Below are 24,428 nucleotides of genomic sequence, written 5' to 3'. Positions count from 1 at the left end.
TTCCTTTTTTTTTCTTTTTTTCCTAATGTACAGAAATAGTTAAGGAGAATTCAAGAGGTATTTCAGAGCTCTTTAGTATATCACAGAAAGTAAAGAGATACATGCTTATTTTTAGAAATAATACGCAGAGGCCTTTGCACAACATGTCTGTCCTGGAATAATTCAACTTTTTCGTAACTGCTGACCAATATCCAAAGAAGCAAAGCAGGTAACCCATAGGAAAAAACCATGCAAGATTAAAACTAAAGACTGAGTTTTGAAAACAGCAGTAAAAAAATATACAGATCTGTGAGACATGCCTTAAAATTGAACATGTACACAATCATGTTATGCACACAAGTGTCCAAAATAATTTCTTAGGCTTTTGTTCTTATTTTTCATGTTCCGTATTGTAATACAGACATATTAATGTCACACAACAGTATAAATTTAAGCTCAAGCAACTCTTCAAAATTACTCTTTTTCCAGTAGAATGCACACAGCTCTTTAGTTACCACAGCAATAAAGAGACTCCTTTGAGACACCATTTTCACACTTATAACCTAAACCCAGCAATGGTTTGTGACTCACTAAGAGAAAACAATACCCAAATACAAAGGGATAATATATACTATACTCCATATACTATGGAGTTATGGAGCACAGCCCAAAAAAGCAATGGCTCAGTTTATAAAAGGAAGAACACTAGACCCAGTCTCTAAATTTTAATCTTTGCTCCTGGAGGAAATTTATTTTAAACATGCTGTGAGATTTACTTTAATAGAAACAATGTTATCAATGCCAGTGTCTTGAGATGCAAAGAGCTATAAAAGCAGAGTATTAATACTATATTTGTTAGTGACACTAATCTTTCTAGAGTTATGAGGAAAATCTGTAATTTCTAGACGCATATTTTACCTATCATTACATTTCCTGTCACATGGCCAAGTTTAAAACACAGGTCACAGCATTTCACAGTGCAGCCCACAGTTTCTATTCAAGACTGCCCACAAAAGAGCACCCAAATAATAAGAAAAAAATACATACCAGAAGTCTAAACATACTCATTATAAAGCCTACTACAGCACACAGTTGCTTGCTTCCACAGGACAGTTTTATTTGCAAGAACTATGAAACAATGATGTCTAACACTCCTGTTCTTTCCACTAGCTCAGCTTACAATGTTTCCAAGTGCTGAACTGGCAGATTTACTGTCCCAGCCAGACAAGTAAGATGAATTTCAAGAAAAGTCTTGAGAAACGTTAGGATGCACAAGCATGATATCACATGTCCTTAATGGTACCTTTCCCTCATCTCATTCCACACTTTCCTCCTATGCTTTGCATGATATCCCAATATATCCTCTTTTCATTGATGCTATGGCAGTATTTTGCCCCCTTTCTTCCAACAATGCCCTTCTAATAGTAAGCCTAAAGACAAGTTTGAAAGCAAAAGAAGAACTAGAATCTTTAAATAAAATAATATAAATTATGTTGTTTCTGTGTATTTCCTCCTTCCTTAAAACAAGAAAAAATGACAGGGAGAAATGTATATACTGACTTGCATGGTAAGAACAGGAGAAAACTCTTACTTTCTGGTGCTTGGCTCCACGGATATGGGCAGCATAAGCATCTGCCCCAGTACAAGACACATCACAAAGCTCACAGCGCAACTGATTCTGAGTTCCACGAGCAGATGTACTATTGTTGGTGGTGTTCTGGGAGGCTTTTAATGCTGCTTCTTTCTTCTTGTGTTTCTGTCCTTCCAAGTGTTCTTTGTAAGTCTATTTAAATAAAGAAAACACACAGAGTAAGCTGTCTTTGTACTGCTGATTCATTGCTCCTGTGAATATGCACAATAGAGAACACAGCAAAAACACACGTTTTACCTAAGAATTACCTCCTACACTGAATTTTCTGCGGTATGGCACACTCTAAGGCATTACTAGGCCACTTCTAATACCAGAAAATTTTCTTCTCCAGCATCAGGATCCCATACTTAGGTAAAACAATACAGTTTTCCTTCCTCTAACTTCTCAACTTTCCAATCAAGTAGTGGTCAACAGATACCACTACTGAAAACTCCACAGGAACAGAAAACTGCCGTTTCCTGCACTGCACTCAATTATTCTTGATTTTCAGCCTCCCTCAAACTCTGAGTGTATCCAGATAAAAAGAAAAATCAATTTAAAAGAAGGCAGTGCACAAATAAAGCTGCACTGAAAAGAAATGCAGAAGTTGATATTAGTTCCTATATTAACACTAGCAACCTAGAGCAGACAGAGTAGGAAATACTGACAAGTTCACCAGACTCAAACATAAACACTCTGCATAACTTTGTATCTACTTTCTAGACACTTGCACACCCCCCACCCCCCGTGACATTGAACTGAGGAGTTGTAATACAATGAAGAATAAATTTTCAGTTTTCCCATTCACAAAAATCTGTGTAATTCCACAGCTTTCAAAACAGTACTTTCTAAGAAGTTTCCTATGCTAAAGAAACAAATCGCATTTAAAGTTTCAAATCATTCTGAAATGAGGTGAAGCTTCTCTGTACAAGCTCTGAGGGTGTATCTTTAGGTATTCCAACAGGAACTCTTTCTATTATAGTACATGTTTTTATTTCATTATTTCTTTAGTAGAAGTATAGAAACAGGTCTAAAAATTAATAAATACTCTTCATTAGAAGGATGGAGCACTCCTCCTATGAGAAAAGGCTAAGACAATTTGGTTTTTTCAGCCTGGAAAAGAAAAGGCTTTGGGGTGACCTAACTGGGACCTGCCAGTACCTAAAGGGAGTTTATAAGAAAAATTGAGAGAAAAAGAGCTTTGTATTAAAGCCTGGAGTAACAGAACAAGGGGGAATGGCTTCAAACTGAAACAATTACGTTTAGGTATTAAGAAGAAATTCTTTACTGTGAGGATGATGATGCAGTGGCACAGGTTGCCCAGTGAGGTTGTGGATGCCCCCTCCCTGAATGTGCTCAAGACCAGACTGGATGGGGCTCCGAGAAGCCTGCTCTGGTGGAGGTGCTCCTGCCTACAGCACAGAGCTTGAAACAAGATGATCTCCAAGGTCCTTTCCAACCCAGGCCATTCTACAATTCCATGACTCTTAAGAGGTCAGGCTTTTTAGCTGAAGAAATTATGAATCAAGTATAGAAGAATAAAGTATAGTAGAATAATACATAATACAGATACCTGTGGTCCAGCACAGCTGATCTTGCAAACGTCACAGTAGTGGATCTGGGGTGGTTTTGGAGGCTGTTTTGGTTTCAGCTGCTTATTTTGGAATGGCGCCTTCTTAGTAAAGGTGGTCCCTGTCCAAGCAGCTGTTGCAGCAGCAGCAGCTGCTGCTGCTGCTGCCTGTTTCTGTTGCTGCTGCTGCTGCTGTTGGTAATAGGACGATGCAGCTGAATACACTGCAGCTTCATAGCCAGAATAGGAGGTACCTGAAAAATTAAAAACAAATGTTACATAACCATATATAATGTATCAAGTACATAATACACTAATTCAAATCATGTTGCATAACAGTTGAGGGGCAAGGTAAAATATAAGTAATTCACCAAGATCTTATCAGGCAGTCTTGAATTAGGCTTCCTGCATTAGAGCAGACAAATAAATAGCCACCAATTGTGTTGGAATATATTCAATTCTAGACACATCTTTGGAGACACACAGTTATGTTAGATACATCAAAGCATTCCTGGAGAACATATGAAGTTTCCTGGTACATCTCGCAAGATTGGATATGATGGAAGAAGAATTTTAGTGAAAGATTTAGCAAAGGTCACATGAAGCAAGCAATCTCCTAGAACCAGATTTGCTGTTCACGTTTCCAAATGGCAAGGACTGATAATATGGAGAGGAAGTGGGAAAAAAATGAAGACAAAAGACAGAATGTCTAGTGCTATTACATCCTATTTCAGTGATTTAAGTTGCTTTGGTACAAAGAAGACGCTTTGTTCATTAAAACATGGCTACAAAGTCCTTGATTTCTAGTTGAATAAATCAAGGAAACCAGGCTCTGTCTCAAGGAAATATTAAAATCCCTTTTTAAGCAGGAAACAAAGGAAAACAAAAAGTTCAGGATAGCTATAACATGCCAGTTAATTACCATCTATGGCTATGAAGTTAACATATTTTCAACTTTAACTATGTTTTGGATTCCTAATGGTTGAATAAGTCTTTTCAGCACACATTTCTCATTCCATTTTGGGTCAGGACAACCCAAACTTAAAGGATTTATACTGAATTCTTCCCTGTCTTTGTAACTGCATGCACCCTTCCCATTTTGGGGGAGTAACATCTGAGTGGATGCATTTCCTTACGCTTTATATTCTGTTTTTTCCTTTTCACCTTGCAGTAAGTCACTGCTCAGGTAGCAATGCCAGCCCTTTGTATATTTTTCACATGTAATAATATAGGCACGTAAGACATCAAACCTCCTTTAAAGATACAACAAAACATTCTGACACTGTAATGACTGAACTGAATTAATATATCATAGCAGACTATGATATAATGGACCACAAACTACTAAACTTCTGAGCACTGAAAGCTTGTTCTGAAGGAACTGCAAAGACCTCAGCACACAAACATGCAAAATTCTTACCAGAGTAAGTTACCGCTGTTGTGCTGTACGTCGCACTCTGAGTGTAGGATGGAACAACAGTGGCTGCAGCTGCCACCGGCTGCACAGTCGAGGACACCGGATATATGGAAAATGTTGTTGTTGCTGGACTTGGGGTGGCAGGTTTTATAGCTGTCACTTGCCGTGTTTGCTGGGCTTGGGTGTACTGAGTTGCCCCCTGGCTATATCCTGCTTTCGGAGCTAATGAGGATAGAAAATACAAGTGCACAAACATTAACATGTTTTAGTTGAGTGAAATGCAAACCATACTAAGAGAAAATTAATAATATGCTTGTGAACAAATGTGTAAAAAGTGGGGGGTTTGTTTTGGGAGCTTTGTTTCATTTGTTATGTTTTTTAGTGTTGTGCATTGGATTGCTTTACTGTCATGGCTACGCACTGCATACCATGTATCCAGTTAAGTCACAGCTCACAATAGTAAGTCTTAAACAGTGCTATCATGTTTTTAACATGGTTTTAAACAACCTTTTTATCCATCAGTTTTACTAGAATACTCCAAACCAAAGCATATCTAAACTTTCCTCTTAAGTCTATGTAAAAAAAAAAACTTAGCAGGATTCATGCTTTGTAACAATCATAATATAAATAATGACAAAATTATATACATGAAGTACCCAGAGAATTGAAAGAGTATTTCTAACAGAATTATTATCTGAACACAACACTGATTATCTCAACATACTTCTGTCACTATTGAGCTAGGAGCAGCAAATAACAGCAACACACTTCTTCTTGAACAAAAGAAACACTTTACGGAAAACCGACCCATATTTACAGGACTGTTCGTGAATCTCAGACAGGACAGCAGTTCATTGGGCAATAGGAGAAAACATCCCTTGTCATGTACATTGCACACTGTCCCATGGTCAACACCAGGTGCTAATCCATGTTATTAATTCTTTTCTATCTGTAAGAAAGGTATCATCCCGGGAAAGAATCCTGGCCAGAGCTGCGAAAGTGTCACAGACTGGGAAAGAAGCCAAGAACCTGAGAAAAGGCCTGGCTGAAATTTGGCTAGGCCCTCAGCAGTGTCCACATACTTCAGCAAGGTTTCTAGATAAATCAGTAAGAACTTTGCCAAGAAGTATGTTTCAGGTGTATTTAGTGGCAGTCCAAACCTCAGAGGCAGCTGCATATGGCAATGCCACAAGCGTTGAAGTTCTAGGCACAGAATAACTTTCCATACAGTAACAGAAATTACACAACAAAACTTAAAAGAAAAAAAGAAGTTAAAACAGTCAAACAACTATTTTTAAGGCTTAAAGCAGTGAACAAGACTGAGTAACGAGAGCAGCTTGAATCATGCCACCCACCTGTCTGGTAGTAGGACTCAGCCACTGAGGGCTGCGGCTGGGCAGCAGCAGCCACGGCCGCCGCGGTTGCGGTTGGCTGCTGATAATACTGTTTGCTGTCGTAAGCCACAGCCGGGGCGGTAGATCGAACATACGAGTAGGAATCCTAAGGATTCAAAACAGAGAAACCACCTGTAGGTATGTAGCTACAGTAATAGAAGTCATCAGCAGAGCCAAATTAACAATGTATTGTCTTCTGGCCTACTCAAGTAGAATAAAAACCTCCCATCTACATGTATAGTATACACAAATAAATGCATTAGAAAAATTAAATTTACTTTCATATATACTTCAAGCCTGAAACAACCCTAAAGGTTTTTTACAGACTTAATACAGGAATTATCCTCATGCTATTAATCCCTTCTCTACTAAATTATTTTTGAAAAGCATCTACTCTCAATATTTTCTAGTGACGATATCAGATTCCATTTTTGTAAAATATTAAGAAAAAACCCACCATGGATCTCTACAAAACATTAATTTCTATAAACCCAAATAAATTCTCAGGGGTAGAAACATAAGCCTCTATTGGCTTTAAAAATCTCATCATTAGCAACATTTTTCTTGGTTATATTTTTTAGAGTATGAAAGTGGTACTTCAAAGCCTTCCTTACTTTTTGGTGTATCAACTAGCTCATTAGGGAACTGCAACTAGTCTATAGAGGCAAGGTAATTAGCTCATCCGATACCTTTACAACTCAGTACATCTCTAATAAGCTTAGAAGGGGACCTGGAAGCCACCATATGCATGTACATACGTTCTCTCATCCTCACCCTCTTTATGGTAAAGCACAAAGAGTTGATCAACTGAGGGGGAGCAAGGCATGAACTACTACAGCTGCAATATACTAATGTATTAAAATTCTTTTTAATTCCAAGAAATACAACAACAAAATCTTTTTTTCATCCAACCTGTGTAAACAGGAATTATTTTGTTTAGGGGACTCTCTTTTTTCCAAATGTATCAAATAACTGACCTCACAATATATAACAAATTAGAGAATCTGTACAAAAGAATTGAGAACATGCAGCAATAATACAGTCTTTTTAAACAAACCAAAATCCTAAATAGAATCTAGATAATGCCCTGATAAGTTCAGGATTAAAAACCTGAAAAACTACTACAAGAAACATAGTATTTCAAGATGAAAGGGGACAGGGAGCAAAAGCCCTTTTGCAAAAGCCTGCATCCACAGAAGGTTAGGCAGGGGTCTCAGAAGAGGATATTAAAAAACTACCTACTATCTAAGGTAGGTTATCTCCTAGGGCAATCGTCTGTCCTCACAGAATTGGTACTAGACTCCCATGGCACCCAAGAATCTGACAAAGGAACTATTCCTACCTCTACTGAAAATTTTTACTGGAACAGTCTTTTCAGCAACATGACCCAGTTTACTGCACACCAAGCCAGCATCTAAGCTAACACAAGACAGTGCTTCTCTTCACAGCAGCAGTTTCACAGAACCACATTTTTTTTCCCAAGCAGGCTTCCTCCTCTCCAAGCACCTTTTACAAACTGCACAGCAGTAACCTACCTGGTAATTCTGTGTGGTGACAGGAGGTGGTGGTGGTGGAGCCTCTTGCTGCCGCTGCGTGTAGCCGTAGTCTGTAGCTGTGTGTGCCGTGGGATAGCCGCCGTAGGCAGCAGCTGTGGCAGCGGCTGCCACGGCCACCGGCGCAGGCCTGGCCACCGCCACCGTGGCCGCGGCCGGGGCATAGGCTGCAGTGACCGTGTGCGCCGCCACCGGGGCCTGGTGGACAGTGTAGCTGGCAACTGTGGTTGGATGGGAATACGCTACACCCGAAGCTGGCTGCTGGCTGTATTGGCAGAAGACAGAAAGTAATTAATCCAACATACAAAGCGAATGCCTACACATCGCAAAATCCCAGATTTGATTAATACTTTGCCTGTTCTACAGACAGATCTGGAGCAGCCTTCTATATGTGCATACTCTTATTTAATGGCTTTTATTATACATCTTCCATCTCCATGAAAAAGCCTGCATGATTCTCAAATTTCTGTGGACGGACATATAGAACAGAATCACCAAATGTAAGGCACAGGAACAGACATTGAGGACCATCAAGTCCCAACCTCCATGCCAGCTTCTACTAGACTAGATTGCTCAAGGCCAATGCTGCCCGGGCTGGGACATCCACAACCTCCCTAGGCAACCTGTTTCAGGTGTCTTGCCACTCTCAGGGTAAGAAATGTCTTCTCCTATTTAAATTTGTAACCATTACTCCATGTTCTGCCTTTACAGTCCCTGACATTTCATGCAGATGATTTTTTATTTCATTAGGGGGGCGTTTGTGTTGAGTTTTCTCTAAGCAGTGGAACACAAGTCCTTCATTCAAAATAATGCAGCAGTCCCAAACTGTTATAATTTCTACACTGGCAAGTTTTAAATGCTTTAGTAGTTCAATAAAGTACATGCCTGTCAAATTAAAGAAAAATGTTACTTTTCTGTGAGAGCTTATTACTGACCTGTACTAGCATTAACTTTTTCATTACACCATATCATAATTTTCATGAAAATTAGCTCGGAACTGTTGCATTTACTTAGACATGTCTGACAGGGGACTCCTCCAACAGATGGTTAGAATTATAGGAGCTGGCCCCACTTGCTAGAGCAGAAATCTGATGCAACATGAAGCATCAAAAGCGCAGACAATTATATCAAACAAGAAAACCACTACCAGAGCTCTGGCAATCTTCCAGGCACATGCTAAGACTAATCTGTCTCTATAAAATTTGCAGGTAGGACACTAATATGTGGCAATTTACTAAAAGTCCGCAAATATTAACAGCATAAATAAAAAATGATTGCTTCAAAGGTTTAATTACTTGAACAGAAACTAGAATTACTGATATGTAACTCTGCTTGATGTTGTCCTATTATGATATATAACTGTGGATTATGATTAGAAGCTTAGAATAGTTATTTTGATTTTTTTAAGCAAATAAAGTGAAGCAGGTGAAATATCACTATCTGGAACAATGACTTCAAGTGGGGGATTCAGTGATAGTTCTAATTTTTTTGTACATTTCTTACACTGCTGTTCAATAATAGCTACATCCATATACTTTTAATGTCACAAAAGACATTTCCACAATTCCTTTGTGTTCAGTAATTTTTTCTTATTTTTAGAAAACCCAATTTTGACATTTCAATTACAGTAGTATCTCCTTACTTTAATAAATTAATAAAACACACACATGCAACCTCTTCTCATCCCCCCCAAACTATTCTCACAGCAGAAACAGAGAAAATTTTACTACTGATGGACTTACATGCCTAGACTCCACCTTCTTTCCACCATATGTCCTTCACTGTTTAAAAGACTTACTTGCATTCCATCCAATTTTACTTCAGTTGTGAGTTGTACTTACAATAAGTTTTATGTTATTTTCAATTACTAGCCTAAGAGCAAAATAAAAATATCTAAACCACTATGATGTGCCTTCCATCATCGCTTGCAACAACTCCTCCTCCCTAATGTTTGCAGGAAAACTGTTTACTTAGCATGAGAAATTGGACTCCATCACAAAATTCAGGAAGACCGTTCTATGATGGTAAAAGTGAATGACAGTCTACAAAATTAGGCCTCATTATATACATAACTAATAGTACAGAAGTGTAAAATATCCACAAAATTGGAGGTAATTATGGTCATATATATTCTACTACAATCACATTAAACTGAGTAAACAGACTGCTTAACTGACTGCAGCTGAAAACATTTACAGTCTAATACTGCCAACAGGGTAAGTCTTCCTTCATACTTTTCCCACTCTTAGTCTTCCCTTCTCCCAGCCTTACTAATTTTACCAATCCTGACTAAGCCATCTTATTCCATCCCTGGTGCTACTTCTCTACTTGTCAATCCATTCAGTGCACTGATTTAACTCATTAATCCGGCAGAAAAGGACCTGAGAGTTTCCTGTTGGGGTCATATTCTAGTGTGGCAGAAACGTTAAGAAACACAGCAGCTGAAAAAATAAGTCTGCTGAGAGTCAGAACCCATATTAATTATAGATATACACAGGGAAACAGATCAAAAAAAGGAGCAGAAGACTTGGGCAGAAGCACTAGCGAGGCTTTTCCATGTTTCATCAAACTCTGCTAGTTACTGTTACAAAATAAGATACAGTGCTTACAACACACTACAAAGTAACAGTACCACCAGTCAGTTTTGCAAAGAAAATGCTTTTGTTCTCAGAATATGTATGATAAAGCATACCTGGTATTTTTTAGTATTTAAAATTGTGTAGAGACTATGAATACCATCAGTAGAACTATTAACAAGATTATGGTACAGACAATTTCATTTCTTGAACAACTGAGCAGCAAAATTCCTTGTCATGGCATAGAATTAACAGCCCAAATAATTAGATTACTAAGGCTAATACAGGTTCTATGACCATGTTTATTTTAGCAAACCTGTTCCCCTCGCTTCTGCAACATCATGCAGAGCTAGTGATCGAGTTTGCAAGACTGCAAGAAAAGTATTCTAGAACTGTCCGCTTCTTCATTTCTGAAAGTTGTGTTACATTAATTTACAGAAATTAATGGTGACATCTCTTAAATTTGTGACATTCTTCTCTCCATGGTTTTACTGAAAACCTTTAGCATTAAGACAAACAGACTTTTTAATGTAATTAATTTACATAAAAATATCCTCATGCCAGCTTCTTCAATAAAGTACAAAAGTTCTTATGGCTTAGTGATTAGCACCTCATCCGTTTGCAGAGATGAACTTAACTAGATTATTTTGCCAAACTTATTCCACTCTTCCTTCATCTGTAAACCTATCTTAATATTATCTGTTTTTCTCTGACTACAGATGGCAAGAACCTCATGCGTCATTTCATACGAAGTTTCAGCTGTGCCACCCACTCTGCTCCAGACAACTGCTTTCTTTCCCAGCGGTCTAGCTTCCTCTGAACAGATTCCTGTAAAAGTTACCTATGCATTGACACTATTTTCCTTACATCAAATAGCACAACACGCCACAATAGCAGAAGTACTAAAGCCACAAACAATCCCCAGTGAGCTCCACTGCAATTACTGCTATTTGATAATAGTTCTTCTATTCTACTAATCACCTCTATCAGCTCTTTCTCTACAATTCTTTTGCTAATCTCTACCTTAAGCAGTCATTTTTCATACTGCATCACATCAAGTGATTTCATCTTAGTCTTGATAAATAAGTCTCCAAAAGATCTAGGCACATCATTTTGTCAGCTGAGCAATGGTAACAAACCACATGCATGTTCTTCACCACGTCTCTGGTGAATTTATACAAATTGCTCTGTGTGAGCACTTACCTGTTTTTAAACTTCCACATCTATAATGCTATTTCCTCTTCCCAAACAAGGTCATCTCTATTCAGATGTTTTACACCACAGTGTATACTTAGCTTTCACATTCTCATTCTTTCACATTCTAACTGAATAACTCCAAGAAAATGAGAGGTTAACTCTTTATTAGCAATACTGAATTACTGGGCACAAGTATTTTTTGTAAAACACCTTTGACTCAAATCTTTGAATATCACCTATTATAATTTCTACTGACACTAAGGATGGGAAATACCAATCTTCTCATTGCATTAGTATCAGCACAAGTGCCACATATTGTAGAATACCACTATGATATTAAACCTGCTTGATAAGAATGACTGCAGTGCACTGTGACCATGTATTTTTCTCCACAGTAATCTCTAATTCCATGACAATCTCATTTCCTAGGGCTGGGGCTGAGGGGCTATCCTGTCTCTCAATCTTGCAGAATTCATCTCAAAGCAAAGGCCAAAGCAAAAACTGCCTTATCCACATTGCTACCACGTGCACAAAACTCCTTTCATCAGATGCAAGCACTTTTTCTCAGAGCAGGTACATATTTTGCCCTAATACTTATAAAATTGGATGTAAGAGTAATACAGCAGATGTTTGCATAGTATTGGCATTAGACCCTGTTGTGTACACCCAGAATTGTCATTCTGAAATAAAATAGGATCTTACAAAAACCAGTGTAATTCTAGATAGATCCTTAGCCCGGAAAATTCTACCCTGAACATTTGACCAAGTTGTATTAAAACATCAGCAACAAGAAATCCACACCCTGAGATCAAGCTCTCGAAACAGAAGATATTAGCAATCACTACTCTGCATTTCTTATTAGAATGACTAGATTAATTTCATAACTGTTGGCAACTTCTATTGCTCTTGTCAAAAAGCCAAATATTCAAGCAGCAATTAATAACCTTTCCTGAACTGCCTAAAGACCTTCAGCAAGAACACTGTAGCAGTGTTTTTGATATAAAAAAAAAAAAAAAAGTGAACACTGAAAGGGGGAAAAAAAAAAAAAAAAAAAAAAAAAAAAAGCTGGCAGCACATTTAAACAGTTAAAAGTTGCAGAGAGCAGAAATTGCTAGTCAACAGCAATTAATGAGGTACAGGTGTCCACTTGGCAAAACACTGTTCTTCAGCTCCACAAACACGTGTTTGTCAAACCTAAACAGCCGTACAAGGTAGGTTTGCAAATGAGCGGTATTATTCCCCAAAAAAACTTAGATAAGAACTTGTTAGATGGAATACAGGAGCAGCTTTGTTAGTTACTTCCCAATAGCAACACTGAAAGAAGATCTGGATTACCAGAGAATGACACAGTATTGAGTGCAATTCTGAAACAAATATTGAAGTCTCCTCTGCAATATACTTACGTCATGTCTTTTTTCATTTCCAGCTACTGCCCTTTTCTAAGTGCAAGTCTTTTTGTTTAAAATTAAATAGGAAGTAGACAACTTTTTTTTTTTTTTAACGTTAGTAGTACAAAGAAAATACAATGCTTTGATATAATGCTATCTATTTCGCCAGATAAATGAAGATTGCAAGATACTTTATTTTTCCACATTAAGGTATTTGCTGAGTAAGTCTTGCATTAAGAAATGTCATAATCCATCTGGCAGTGGCACAGTTACTGTCAGAGGAATAATACATTTTCAGGAAAAGGCAGCCTACTTCCAAGTAGGATGTATAGCACACAAAGGGTATGTATACAGGAAGAACATAAAATGTTCCCTATAAGCCCTGCTTTTCAACACACTTGACTCATTTATTTGAATAAAAAAAATAAATTGTTACTTATGCGCACATAACTTGCTCATCTTCAACGCTGCTGTATTAACAAGCAACACACATGCACACAAATGCTGCTGCTATTCCATCACTGTTTAGATTGCTGAACACTCAAAACACTCCTCCAAGAGGCAAATAACATCTCTGATTTTTCCGTTTCAGTTTTCTGATGAGTGCTGTTTTGATAGACACTTAGGATCTGGCCTAAAACAAAGCATGTCTCCACCCAAAAGACAGTAATCCTCAGAAATTACAACTTATAAAACATATTTCTTGCATGGTTTGTTTTTTTTTTTTTTTTTTTTCATTTAAAGAAATTATTTTCATGCACATTTAAGCTAAGTTCTAAAATAGTTTTAAAAATACTAGTATCTTGAATGAAACCTACCACTAATTAGGATGTATTTTTTGATTTGTACCTTTAAAGAGCATTGGAACATTTTAGATTAAGGAAACCATATTTGGTGAAATCTAAGTGCTAGGTTTTTGAAGTTTCACAGATAATTCTATTAATAGCAGAATAGGGAAAAAAAAAAGTTTTGCAGTTCTTTCAGGAACATGATGATTGAAACAAGTATGTTCTAGTTCTATAAAAACTGTTAGAAGCAATGCAATCTGCTACTGCTTCAGATCCTAACCTAGGAAGAGCCACTCCTGAATAACTGGTCAGATGAAGTTTCAGATGTGCTAATGGAACATGGACAGAGCAAAGCAAAACCAAAATTAGAACTAACAGGGGAAAAAAAAAAGTGAGCTTTATTCTCCTCTCACTTAGCAACAAACAGCACAAAATGGTGAAATGAAATACCACACTACAGTATAGTGTACTTCAGGAGTGACTTTGCCTCTGTATTTCTGGAGCCTGTCACTCACTACAGGCATAAAATTTTCAATATTTGAGTATCTTCTTACAACTTTAAGGAAAATTACTTTTTTCCTATTCTTACAATTTTGTGAACAGAACACTATTTGTAATGCAACTCATTAGGAATCCACAGAGGCCTGAAGGCATGCAAATGATGCTCTACCCTCCTGAATTCTGATAAATTTCAACAGTAACACATTCTACAGTTTAACTACATAAAGCCTAAAAATGACAGGGATTTGCAGCCATGTTGAGTGTTCCCCTTCCTTGTTCTAAAAACTTCTTTGCATCACGCTGTTACAAATTATTGACCGCCACTAGACAACTAAACTATACACTTATCAATAATTCACTCACCTCAAAGATTAACAGCTTTATATTTTCAATGCACCCTTTCTTTGATAATCTCTACATTTAGTCTCCCGTCCTGATTTAAATCCAATCAAATTCTGCCATGTTTTGTTCCTTGCACATATCTCTAACAGTGATGCAATAATATATGCCCTGCATCAACCTCTCACACAACAGAAAGCCCACTGCCTATACAGCTTTCTTTTAAAAGTTCTTTTTTTTCCAAGTCTGTTCAGCAGCCTTGAATGGTAATATGCAAAACAACTAAGCTTGAAAAGTTATACCTGCTTGAAAAAGGAGCAACTACTAACATCAACCCAGCTAAAATTACAGAATGGCAGAGACTGGAAGGGACCTCTGGAGGTCATTAGGGGTCCAATCCCACTTAGGCAGTGTCACCTACAACCAGACACCCAGGACTGTATCCAGACAGCTTCTGAGCATTCTGAGGATAGACACTCCACAACTTACCTAAGCTATGTGTGCCAGGATCCAGTCATTCTCGTACTGAAAAGGTGTTTCATCACATTCAGAGGGAACCTCCTGTGTTTCAGTTTATGCCCACTGCCTCTGGTCCTGGCACTAGGCACCACTGAGAAAAAGTCTGACTTGGTCCTCTGCATCCTTCCTTCAGGTATTTATACTTATTAAGATCCCCCTCACCCTCCTCCAGGCTGAAGAGTCTCAGCTCTCCCAGCCTTTTCTCATTAGAGAAATGCTGCAGACTCCTCAGCAGGTGGGCCTCTTGGGCTCTCTCCAGTATGTCTCCAGATCTCTCCTGTACTGAAGCCCAAAAACAGACACAGGATTCCAGGTGTGGCCTCACTGGTGCTGTGTAAGAGGGGAATGACCACCTCCCTCATCCACCTGTAATACTTTGCCTAATTCATCCCAGGATGCCATTCTCCTTCCTTGCTGCAAGGACCCCCTGCTGGCTCACATTCAAGCCTAGTGTCCACCAGGACCCTCAGGTCTTCTTCCTTTCCAGCTGGGGGGCCCACAGCACAAACCAGTCCATGGGATTGCTCTTTAATACTGAACTTTGCACTTCCCCTTGTTGAACTTCCCGAGATTCTTGGCAGCCCTTTTCTCCAGATCTTTGAAGTCCCTGAGGATGTCACCGTAACCCTCTGGCATGTAAGTCACTCCTCATCATTTTCTGTCATGAGCAAGCTTGCTGAGAGTACACTCTGCCCTAACATCTGGACTGTTAATGAAGATGCTAAACAGAAAAATTGCTAAAACTGGCAAGTTCTCCATAAAAGGAAGGAAATTTCACTAGTATGGAAAATTGTGCCAAATCGTTAAAACATTCTGTATTTCCTGCCTTAAGCTACTACTTTGCTTTTCTACCACCAATAATGTAACTACACTCTAAGCTACCATTGTTGTATTTTAGTAGCAGACAAAATTTCACACATAATTTAACACCCCACGTTAAACCTATAACCATCAACCTATTCTGAGGATACAGCTACAAAGGACACAACTATACCACTAACAGAAAATCTTCCCCAAGTGCTCAGTTCCTGAAGACAAGCACCTGCTGCAAATTTCAACTAGTTGGCAGGCTTCCCTTCTTAAAATGACAAAGGCTTCTTTGACTCAAGGTACCTTTCCCCCTCATTTACCACCTTCTCTGTCTCGCTATTACACCATACTGCAATGCTGGCATATAACTCATGTTAACAAACTCAGAGCCCCTTATTGCCTTTCTAATGTCTTCTTTGAAAGTGAGACCTCATTGATTTGAAAAAAAGTCCATCAAAATCCTTTCACAAAGAACAGTACTGGAGGCTTCTTGTGTACACTGAGCTAGAACAGCATGTTTACCATAGCACTTAACACTGACATTCGTTGACCAAAAGACAGTCTGCTCTACATAGCTCTGTCATACTCAGTGAAGTCTCTTCTGCTAAGAATTATGTATGCGTCAAGATGTGATGGAACACAAGAGAGCATGAGTATAGCAAGCATTCTGAGTTTTTAGCTTCACCCTGTGGGAAAACAATGATTACTTTCACTGCTCAAGTCTAGTAGTACGCACTGCAGAAAAAGTGCTACCCACAGCTGTCCTCACCATCTTGTTTTCACCAACAAAAAACTGAATAATGTTTAGTGATACCTTATCTTGGTCTGGTATGCCTGTGAATTACAGCCTTAACATCTCTGAAAGACTCAATACTTTCCAAACCAGTATCCAGATGAAGAGTTAACTGGGGCAGATATTGAAGACAAAAGTAATTACAAATATCAGCAAATGTGAAAAGAACACTCCACCCCCAATCAATTCTCAATAGCCAACTCATCCATGCATAGAAATTCACTTTCTTTTGTTGTTCTGCACCACTTGAATATGCTGTAAAATGGTGCACTACATTTGAATTCCAAAACAGCTGTAACTGCAAGAGTTCACTTCTATACTGCTGTCTAGAAAATCGCATCTTAATCTGGACTCATAGGTACTGTGGTCTGCTCTGAACTTGCACTGCTAAAATTGCCTTTATCCGTGATAGCTCGCCACACACAGTAATATTCAAGCTGCTTGAAGGAAATTCAAAGTTAACAAACCATTCCTAACTACCCAAGCATCTCCCATCAGTGTTCTCATTAGAGCAAGACTGAGTATGAATGCCACCAAGATGACACTCACAACACTTAAAAAACTCTTATCTTTTTAGCAGAAACCAAAACCATAATACAAGTTTAACTAAATAAAACTATCACATTTGCACACTTCTCTGTCCAAACATCACTCAATGCCCCTATCTCTCCATCTGTATCCCAATCTGAGATTAAAAGCATAACTATTCCTCTCTCCAGCACTGAACCAATAATGCTAACACTATTTCACATGGGACAGACAAGCCAATATTAGGATGTTAATTTCAAACTGAATCGTCACACAGTGGCTCAGGTGAGGTACAGAGCATGCACACACACAAAGAAGACTCGTATCACCAAATTTCACTTTTTTTTCAGGTTCCTGAACAGATGGATTAGTACAGTCACTTAAATAAGTAACAAATGAGATTTGCATTGCATGCAGATCTATAACCTTTCGCCCTAATACCACCACTAGCAGAAAGAACAAACTGTAACACAAACTGTTCAGAGAAATTTCCTACATTAATATTTGCATAATCTAATGTTTCTCTCAGTAAATCACGATATTACTGGGTAGTGCATACAAAGAATTTTAAATGAGTAGGGTAGCAGGAAATTTTTTGCAGCAACAACACTGAAATAAACAATAATGCTTCTAATACAATATTTATAGGTTTAAAGGACACTTAGCTCTTTTGCTGTCTTTGATTAAGCATGAAACAAGATTTCAAATATATTTTATGAAAATTAGTATTTATGAACTAATAAAGATAGTAATCTATTCCTCTTCTTACCTAGTCAATTGAAGGAACTTTACTGATTATATTGTTACAACAGTAAATATCATCAAGTTCTGCATGCCTGTCCTGATTTTGGCTGGGGTAGAGTTAGTTTTCTCCTTAGGACCTGGTTCAGTGCTGTGTTTTGGATTTAGTATGAGAATTATGCTCATAACACAGAGATGGTTTAGTTGTTCCTCAGCAGGGCTCACTTCCCGTAAAGAACGTTTTAATTTCTTGTGTTGTGCCAGTAAGCAGGTGCACAAGAAGCTCGGCAGGAGCACAGCCAGGAGAGCTGACCCAAAGCGGCCAAAAGGATATTCAATGCCATAGAACATCATGCATGCATAACCTAGGGCGAGTTGTCCAGGAGCTGCTGATTGTTTCTGAAGAACAGGCTGGACATTAGTCAGCAGGGGATAAGCAATTGTGTTGTGCATTGCTTCCTTCTCCTGGGTTTTATTCCCCCTATTCCTTTCACTACTACTATTACTTTTATTAGTACTACTGCTATAATTAATATTATACTTTATTTTCTTTATTTTATTTTTGGTTTTTTTTTGTTTTTCTAATGAACTGTTCCTATCTCAATCCAGGAGTTTCACTTTTCTGACTCTCCTCCCCACTGGGATGGGTAGGAAGTGAGGAAGAGGCTGTGTAGTACTAAGTTGCTGGCTGGGGCTAAACAGCAACAATCCAGTACTCTTGAATTTTCCAAATCCAAGGACTACCACCTCAGCATCTATCATTCTGGCCTTTACAACTGCTTCAAATATCACTATTTAACGTTAAGACTTGGACAAATTTTAATTTCTTCTTCATGTGAAGGATGACAGAGAGTATTTAGATGATCCATCATGGCCACGGACAAGCTGGAATTCCAGGAAGACACAGTAACTTCTATGCTCCACTGTCTTTTCAGGTTTTGATTTAAATTCTCCACCTGGGAGAGGGCAACCCTGGATGTGTGGACAGACTGGAGAACAGGAGGCTGGAAAGCAGTGACACAGAAAGGGACCAGGGACTCCTGGTCAGTGGTGAGTGGAACACAAGCCAGCAGGGCCAACCCTGTCCTGGGGGCATCAGGCACAGGGAGGGGATTGTCCTATTCTGCTCTGCACTGGGGCAGCCTCACCTCCAGCACTGGGGGCAGCTCTGGGTGCCACAGTGTATGAAAGGCATTAAACCATCAGAGTGTCCAAAGGATGGTGAAGGGTCTGGAGAAGAAGCCATGTGAGGAGCAGCTGAGGTCATTTGGTCTGTTCAGTCTGGAGGAGACTGAGGGGAGACCTCACTGTGGCCTTCAACACCTTCAGAAGTGGAAGCAAAGGGCCAGATACTGATCTCTTCTCTGTGGTGACCAGTGACAGGACCCAAGGGAATGGCCAGAAGTTGTGTCATGGGAGATTTAAGTTTGATAGCAGCAAAAGGTTTTTCACCCAGGGGGTGGCTGGGCACTGGAATAGCTCCCCAGGGAATTGGTCACAGTACCAAGCTTGACAGAGTTCCAGAAATGTTTAGACAATGTTCTCAGGCACATGATGTGATTCTTGGGGATGTCCTGTGTAGGGCCAGGAATTGGACTTTGATGTTCCCTGAGGGTTCTTTCTAATTCTGAATATTCTATGATCCTCTGATTCACTACTAATAATGCAAATTAGAACCCTGTTATTTTAAGAAACTGCAATTCCAAAAGAGTTTATACCAGTCTACAACAAACCTAGAGTTAAATACAGAAACCTCCTTAAAAGCACCTTACAGCAGTCACTTAATACAGCAGATTTTCTCCTTTCAGTCTTCTGAGTGGGAGATCCACAACTGTGAATACTCAAATTCTGAGGGACCAGCTTATAAACTGAATGTTTCCACATCTCCACGGGCCCTGATGTGATTCACCCTGGAGTACTGAATGGGCCAAAACATGTTACAGCAAGACCCCTCTCAGTCATCTATCGGGAGTCTGGGCAGATCACTGCTGACTGGAAGCTTGCCAGTATAATTCCCCTTTACAGAGGCATGAGGCAAGGAAGAAACAGGGAACTGTAGACTTATTAGTGTAACCTCATCTCCTGGAAAAACTATGGAGATTCTAAGTGCTACTGGAAGGTGAAAGAATTGTTAAAGAACAATGCAATCATCTGTCACAGTCAACACAAGCTCACAAACAGAAAGCTCTGGTATAACCAACCTATACTTCCATCATAAGGTCACTCACCCCCTGGATGAAAGGGAAGGCTGTGGATGCAGCTCTGGTTTGTCTAAAGCTGCAAACACTGTCCCTCACAGCATCCTTTTCCAACAAGTTGTCCAGCTTGTGGAATGAGCAGGTTCACAGTGCTCTGGCTGGATGGCAGCACCCAAAGGGTTCTATTGAATGGGGTTCTATCTGTCTGGCATCCAAGAGTTGGGTGCACCATTAGCAACTTGGCTGATGATTCAAACTGGGAGATGCTGTAGATCCTCTTTAGGGACAAGAGGAGAGGGATCTGAGTAGATTGGAGTATTGTGCAGTCATTAATGGATGGAAATTTAAGAAGTTCAAATGCTGTATTCTGCACCTAGGATGGTGTAATGCCAGCCACAGGTATGAAGAGGGAGAGGAGTGGCTGGACAACTGCAGAGGGAGCTGGCACTGGCTGGTTCAGTGTGGGTCAGTAGTGCCTGGGCAGCCCTGAGGACAAACCCCATCCCAGAGCACTGAGCATGGCACAGTTGGCCCACGGAGAGGATGGTCCTGCTGGGTTCAGCCTTGGGGCAACCTCAACATGGGCCCTGCAGGTGGAGAAGGATGGGAAGGTTCTTGAAGGTGTCCCAAGGAGGAAAATAAAGCTGGTAGGAGGGCTGGAAAAAACTTCCTGTGAGGAGCAGCTGAGGAATTTGGGGTTGTCCAGTTCGGGAAAGGGAGGCTGTAGGGTGACCCCACTGCCCTTTGCAGCTTCCTGAAGAGGGAAAAGGCAGGGGAGGTGCTGAGCTCTCTGCCCTGTAATCCAGGGACAGGACATGAGGGAATGCTTCACAGCTGCACCAGGAGAGCTTTCACTGGCCATTAGGAGGCATTTCTATACAGAGAGGTGCTCAAGCACTGCAACAGCTTCCTAGAGACTCGTTTGATGCTTCAGTCTGTCAGTGTTCAAAGGCATTTGGACAGTGCCCGTAACAACTGTGCTGGAACTTGACCAGCCTTGAAGTGGGCAGGCAAGTGACTGGACAATGACTGTAGGTCCCTTAGAACCAGAGGAGTCTGGTTCCTTGAAAGTGAACAGAACCTACTTAGATTCTCTTCTTTCTGATGCAAAGTTTAGGCTTTTTATTTTCTCTGCATGTTTCCAGATGAAGACTTAATATATTTTGAGGTATTCATACTTTAAGATATTACAAGAAAGGTGACAAAAAAGGTGCAAAAATTTTTTAACTAAGTGATGAAATCAATAAAATTCTGATTATTATCATTAGGGAGCACTGAGATAATCTAAAATTGCAGACTAATATTCTTCCAACATATCAGAATTTTTCTCAGTCACCTTGGCAGGAGAGAACCTTTAAAAATGTGACTGATATTGTTTTTATTATGAAAATTTCTCTTTGTTGCTATAAAATCTACAGTGTCAGAACTTTCAAATGGTGTATATATAAAGAACTAAAGACTTCAACTCCAAGAGTGATTTGTTCTCCTAAAACAGGTTGTTACTTTGAGCGACTTTTAAAAAATCCATAAATTAGTTCAGCATCCAGAAACACCTTTTATTTTTCAAGATTTATGAAGCTCACCTATGTATTAAGCAGGAAGAAAAATATTTGTTTGTTTATCTATTGCACTGGTTTCCAAGAACATGAACTTCAAATACTTGAAAGAAAAACTTAAAGACTTGTTGTAATATCAAATCTTACCATCTTTCCCTGCCACCAACATCCTTTTTCTCAAATATACTGGAGTGGAATATATGATTTGTAGCACTCAATAAGGACTCTAACAAGGACCTACGAAGTCAGCTTTGTGAAAGTAAGCTCCCTTCCGACATTTTAAGTGACTCTTACGTTTTCAGCTCAAAGTATTAAACTCCTTATGAAAGGTCTGCTTAAAAACAGATTGCTATGTCTCTTCACTTCCAGATGTGGTAAACACACAAATCATTTATAGGATGTAGAGTCCTTAACCGATAGCAAATTAAACAGTATCTTAAACTTATGACAGCAAATGAAAAAGGTCCTTTTGATCTGTTTTCCATTTTCTCAAAAACACACTTAGGATCAGCTATTAAACTTGAATGCTATTCCAATTATATAACTTCAAAGGAATTGCTCAAGTTATTTAGTCTAAAGATCACCTCAACCCTGCAATAAAATATGATTTTAAAAATTCATCTGCACTTCAAAACTGCAGACATACAGCTCTTGGTTTATTATTCACTTAACCTTTACACTTAAAAGGAAGTTCTAAATATATGTCCTATATATTCACTATAACCATCATGTAAAATGTAAACACACACACTGTGAACATCCAAAGGAACTAAAAAATTAGCAAAATTTAATCCTCTACTAAACACCAGAGTAAATGAAATTCAGTGTACTTCCCATGCATTTTCAGGAAAAAGTCAACGAAAAAAATAGACTTGGAATTATTCCAACACCTCCACAAAAGTGTACATTCCTAAAATTACTTTAGGTATGCAATTTTTATTAGCTAGTAGCACACACCTTCATTCGTTTATTAATAATCTCTGATATATTTGCTTTATTATTTTGGTTTTTTTCTTATTCACCACAACTTAGGCATTTTATTACAGATTTACAACACAAGATTCAAATGTGTGGAGATTCACTCCAATACAAGCCAAAATTGCAAAGATGTTCCTGACTGTAGTTAGCAAAATAAGTGATATGATGTCAGAAAATGCGCTATAATAGAAGCCACCAATTACTTTTTAACACTCTTTAGATGAACAAACACAATTTAGATGAACAAAATCTACAAGATATAAAGACTTGTGGCAGTGTGTCTACACGAGAGCTGTTTTGATAGACCTACCCTAAGAGACAGGTATGTACATTGTCTAATACAGTCACAGGTCCTCAAGTTCCACCAGTATACTGCTCCTAGTCTTAGAAATTAGAGCAGAACATTTTTCTAAAAAGGTATCTGTCCCTGAAAGTACCTTCTCTACTTTCTAAAACATATTGATCATAACATTTACTTCAATTGGATTAAACCCCCTGCTATTTTCCGGTGTTACATTTCTCCCTGATCCATCAGCCTCCCTCAGGTTAGTTTGCAACCCATGTTGGAAGGGATCCTGTGCTCCCACAGTGCCAGCAAAGCCTTGGGGAGCAAGGCCCGTGTTCCCCGCAGCCGAGGCAGGAGTCGGGCCTGGGGGCGGCACACGGTGACTCGCCGGTGCTGCCGGCTGCAAGTGGCCATTTTAATCTAAGGGCCTGGGGACCCGATGCTGGTGCTGATCGTCCTCCTCCTCCCTCTCCGCGGTGCCCAGCCCCACCTCCCAGCCCCAGGCACACAGGGAGATAAGCACACGCACCCGAGGCGCGGCGGGAGGGTCCGAGCACAGCCCACAGCACGGGGCAAGGGGCGGGAGCTGCCCGCGGTCCCGGCCGGGAGAGGGGCCCTGGGGGGGGCCCGGGGGCCCGCGGCGGTGCTCACCTGTACTGGGCAGCAGCCCCGCTGTGGGTGAATCCAAAGTAGTTGCCGGTGGCCATTTTGGCATCTTCCCCCAGCCGGCTGGGCACTGCGGCGGCGGCGACCGAGGGGCGGCGGCGGCGGGGCCATGACAGGAGGCCCGGCGAGAGGAGGCGGTGGGGAAAGAACGGGACACACAGAGGGACAAGGGAGAGAGAGAGCGCGGGAGCGCCGGGTCAGACTCGGCGCCTCAGGACCGACCCCCGCCCGCCGCCCTCTCCCCAAGCACGAACACGCCGAGCTCCGCTACTCACCATAGGTGAACGAAACTACCGGGCATATGGGAATCATGAGTCCGGCCTGGCAGCGACGGCGGCGGGTGAACTCTCAACTCTCCCCCCCCTCCCTCCTCCTCCTCCTCGCTCCCTTCCCCCACCCACCCACCGACGGCGACAACGGCGGAGTGCGGCCGGGCCGGCTCCGTCTGCGCAGGCGCGAGATGTGCGCGGGGACCGCTGGGAGATGTAGTCCGGCCTCGGCAGGGCTCCCGCTTGAGGAACAGGGAGCCACCTCCGCCCAGGAGACCTCGTGCGCAGGCGCGGGATGTGCGCGGGAGCCGGTGGGAGTTGTAGTCCCGCTTGCCGGCCATGGGTAGCCGCGCTCGAGGCACCTATAGAATATTTACACACGCGCATACATATGTATATATGATGCGTAGAATCCCGCCATAGGTCCTGTGTGCTTATTGCACGTGCAACGTTGGTACAGGCTCATCCACACGGAGCCCATTCGTGTGACTTTTCCAGAAGCCAGCTGTCCGTCAGATCACTCCTGAAACGCGCTGGGCAGCACATTGCGGCCGCTGCAGTGACCTCCCGATCAAAGGCACTGAACGAGCGTCCGTTCCCCGTGGCTCTGCCGCTCCTTCCGGCAAATCCTTCCCTCTGAGCATCAGATGTCCGCCAAAACTCTGAACAAAGCAAAACTTGAATGCTTAAATTCATAAATGAGATGAAAGTATTTTGCCTGTGCTACAGTGTATATTATTCATCAATTAATC

The 24,428-nt window shown here is 40.4% G+C and overlaps 1 protein-coding gene and 1 non-coding gene across 4 annotated transcripts in view; both read right to left on the bottom strand.

Annotated features, from left to right (window-relative positions):
* ZFR (zinc finger RNA binding protein) overlaps window positions 1–23,836 on the bottom strand; it is a 44,604-nt gene extending 20,768 nt beyond the window's left edge. For all 3 annotated transcript variants that reach the window (XM_056513732.1, XM_056513733.1, XM_056513734.1), the window contains exons 1-7: window positions 23,683–23,836; window positions 23,393–23,477; window positions 7,526–7,808; window positions 5,952–6,096; window positions 4,600–4,818; window positions 3,183–3,433; window positions 1,571–1,762 (exon numbers count right to left, since the gene is read on the bottom strand). In XM_056513732.1, the coding sequence (XP_056369707.1) occupies window positions 1,571–1,762; window positions 3,183–3,433; window positions 4,600–4,818; window positions 5,952–6,096; window positions 7,526–7,808; window positions 23,393–23,477; window positions 23,683–23,719 (1,212 nt within the window). In that variant the 5' untranslated portion in view covers window positions 23,720–23,836. The remainder of the gene's footprint in view (window positions 1–1,570; window positions 1,763–3,182; window positions 3,434–4,599; window positions 4,819–5,951; window positions 6,097–7,525; window positions 7,809–23,392; window positions 23,478–23,682) is intronic.
* Window positions 10,350–10,487, bottom strand: LOC130265662 (small nucleolar RNA SNORA66). Its single transcript, XR_008842657.1, has one exon. It is a non-coding gene; the product is annotated as a small nucleolar RNA SNORA66 (small nucleolar RNA).
* Window positions 23,837–24,428: the final 592 nt, after the last annotated feature.

Source organism: Oenanthe melanoleuca, chromosome Z (genome assembly GCF_029582105.1).
Source record: "Oenanthe melanoleuca isolate GR-GAL-2019-014 chromosome Z, OMel1.0, whole genome shotgun sequence".
NCBI lineage: Eukaryota > Metazoa > Chordata > Aves > Passeriformes > Muscicapidae > Oenanthe > Oenanthe melanoleuca.
This window is presented reverse-complemented; position numbering and strand designations above follow the sequence as displayed.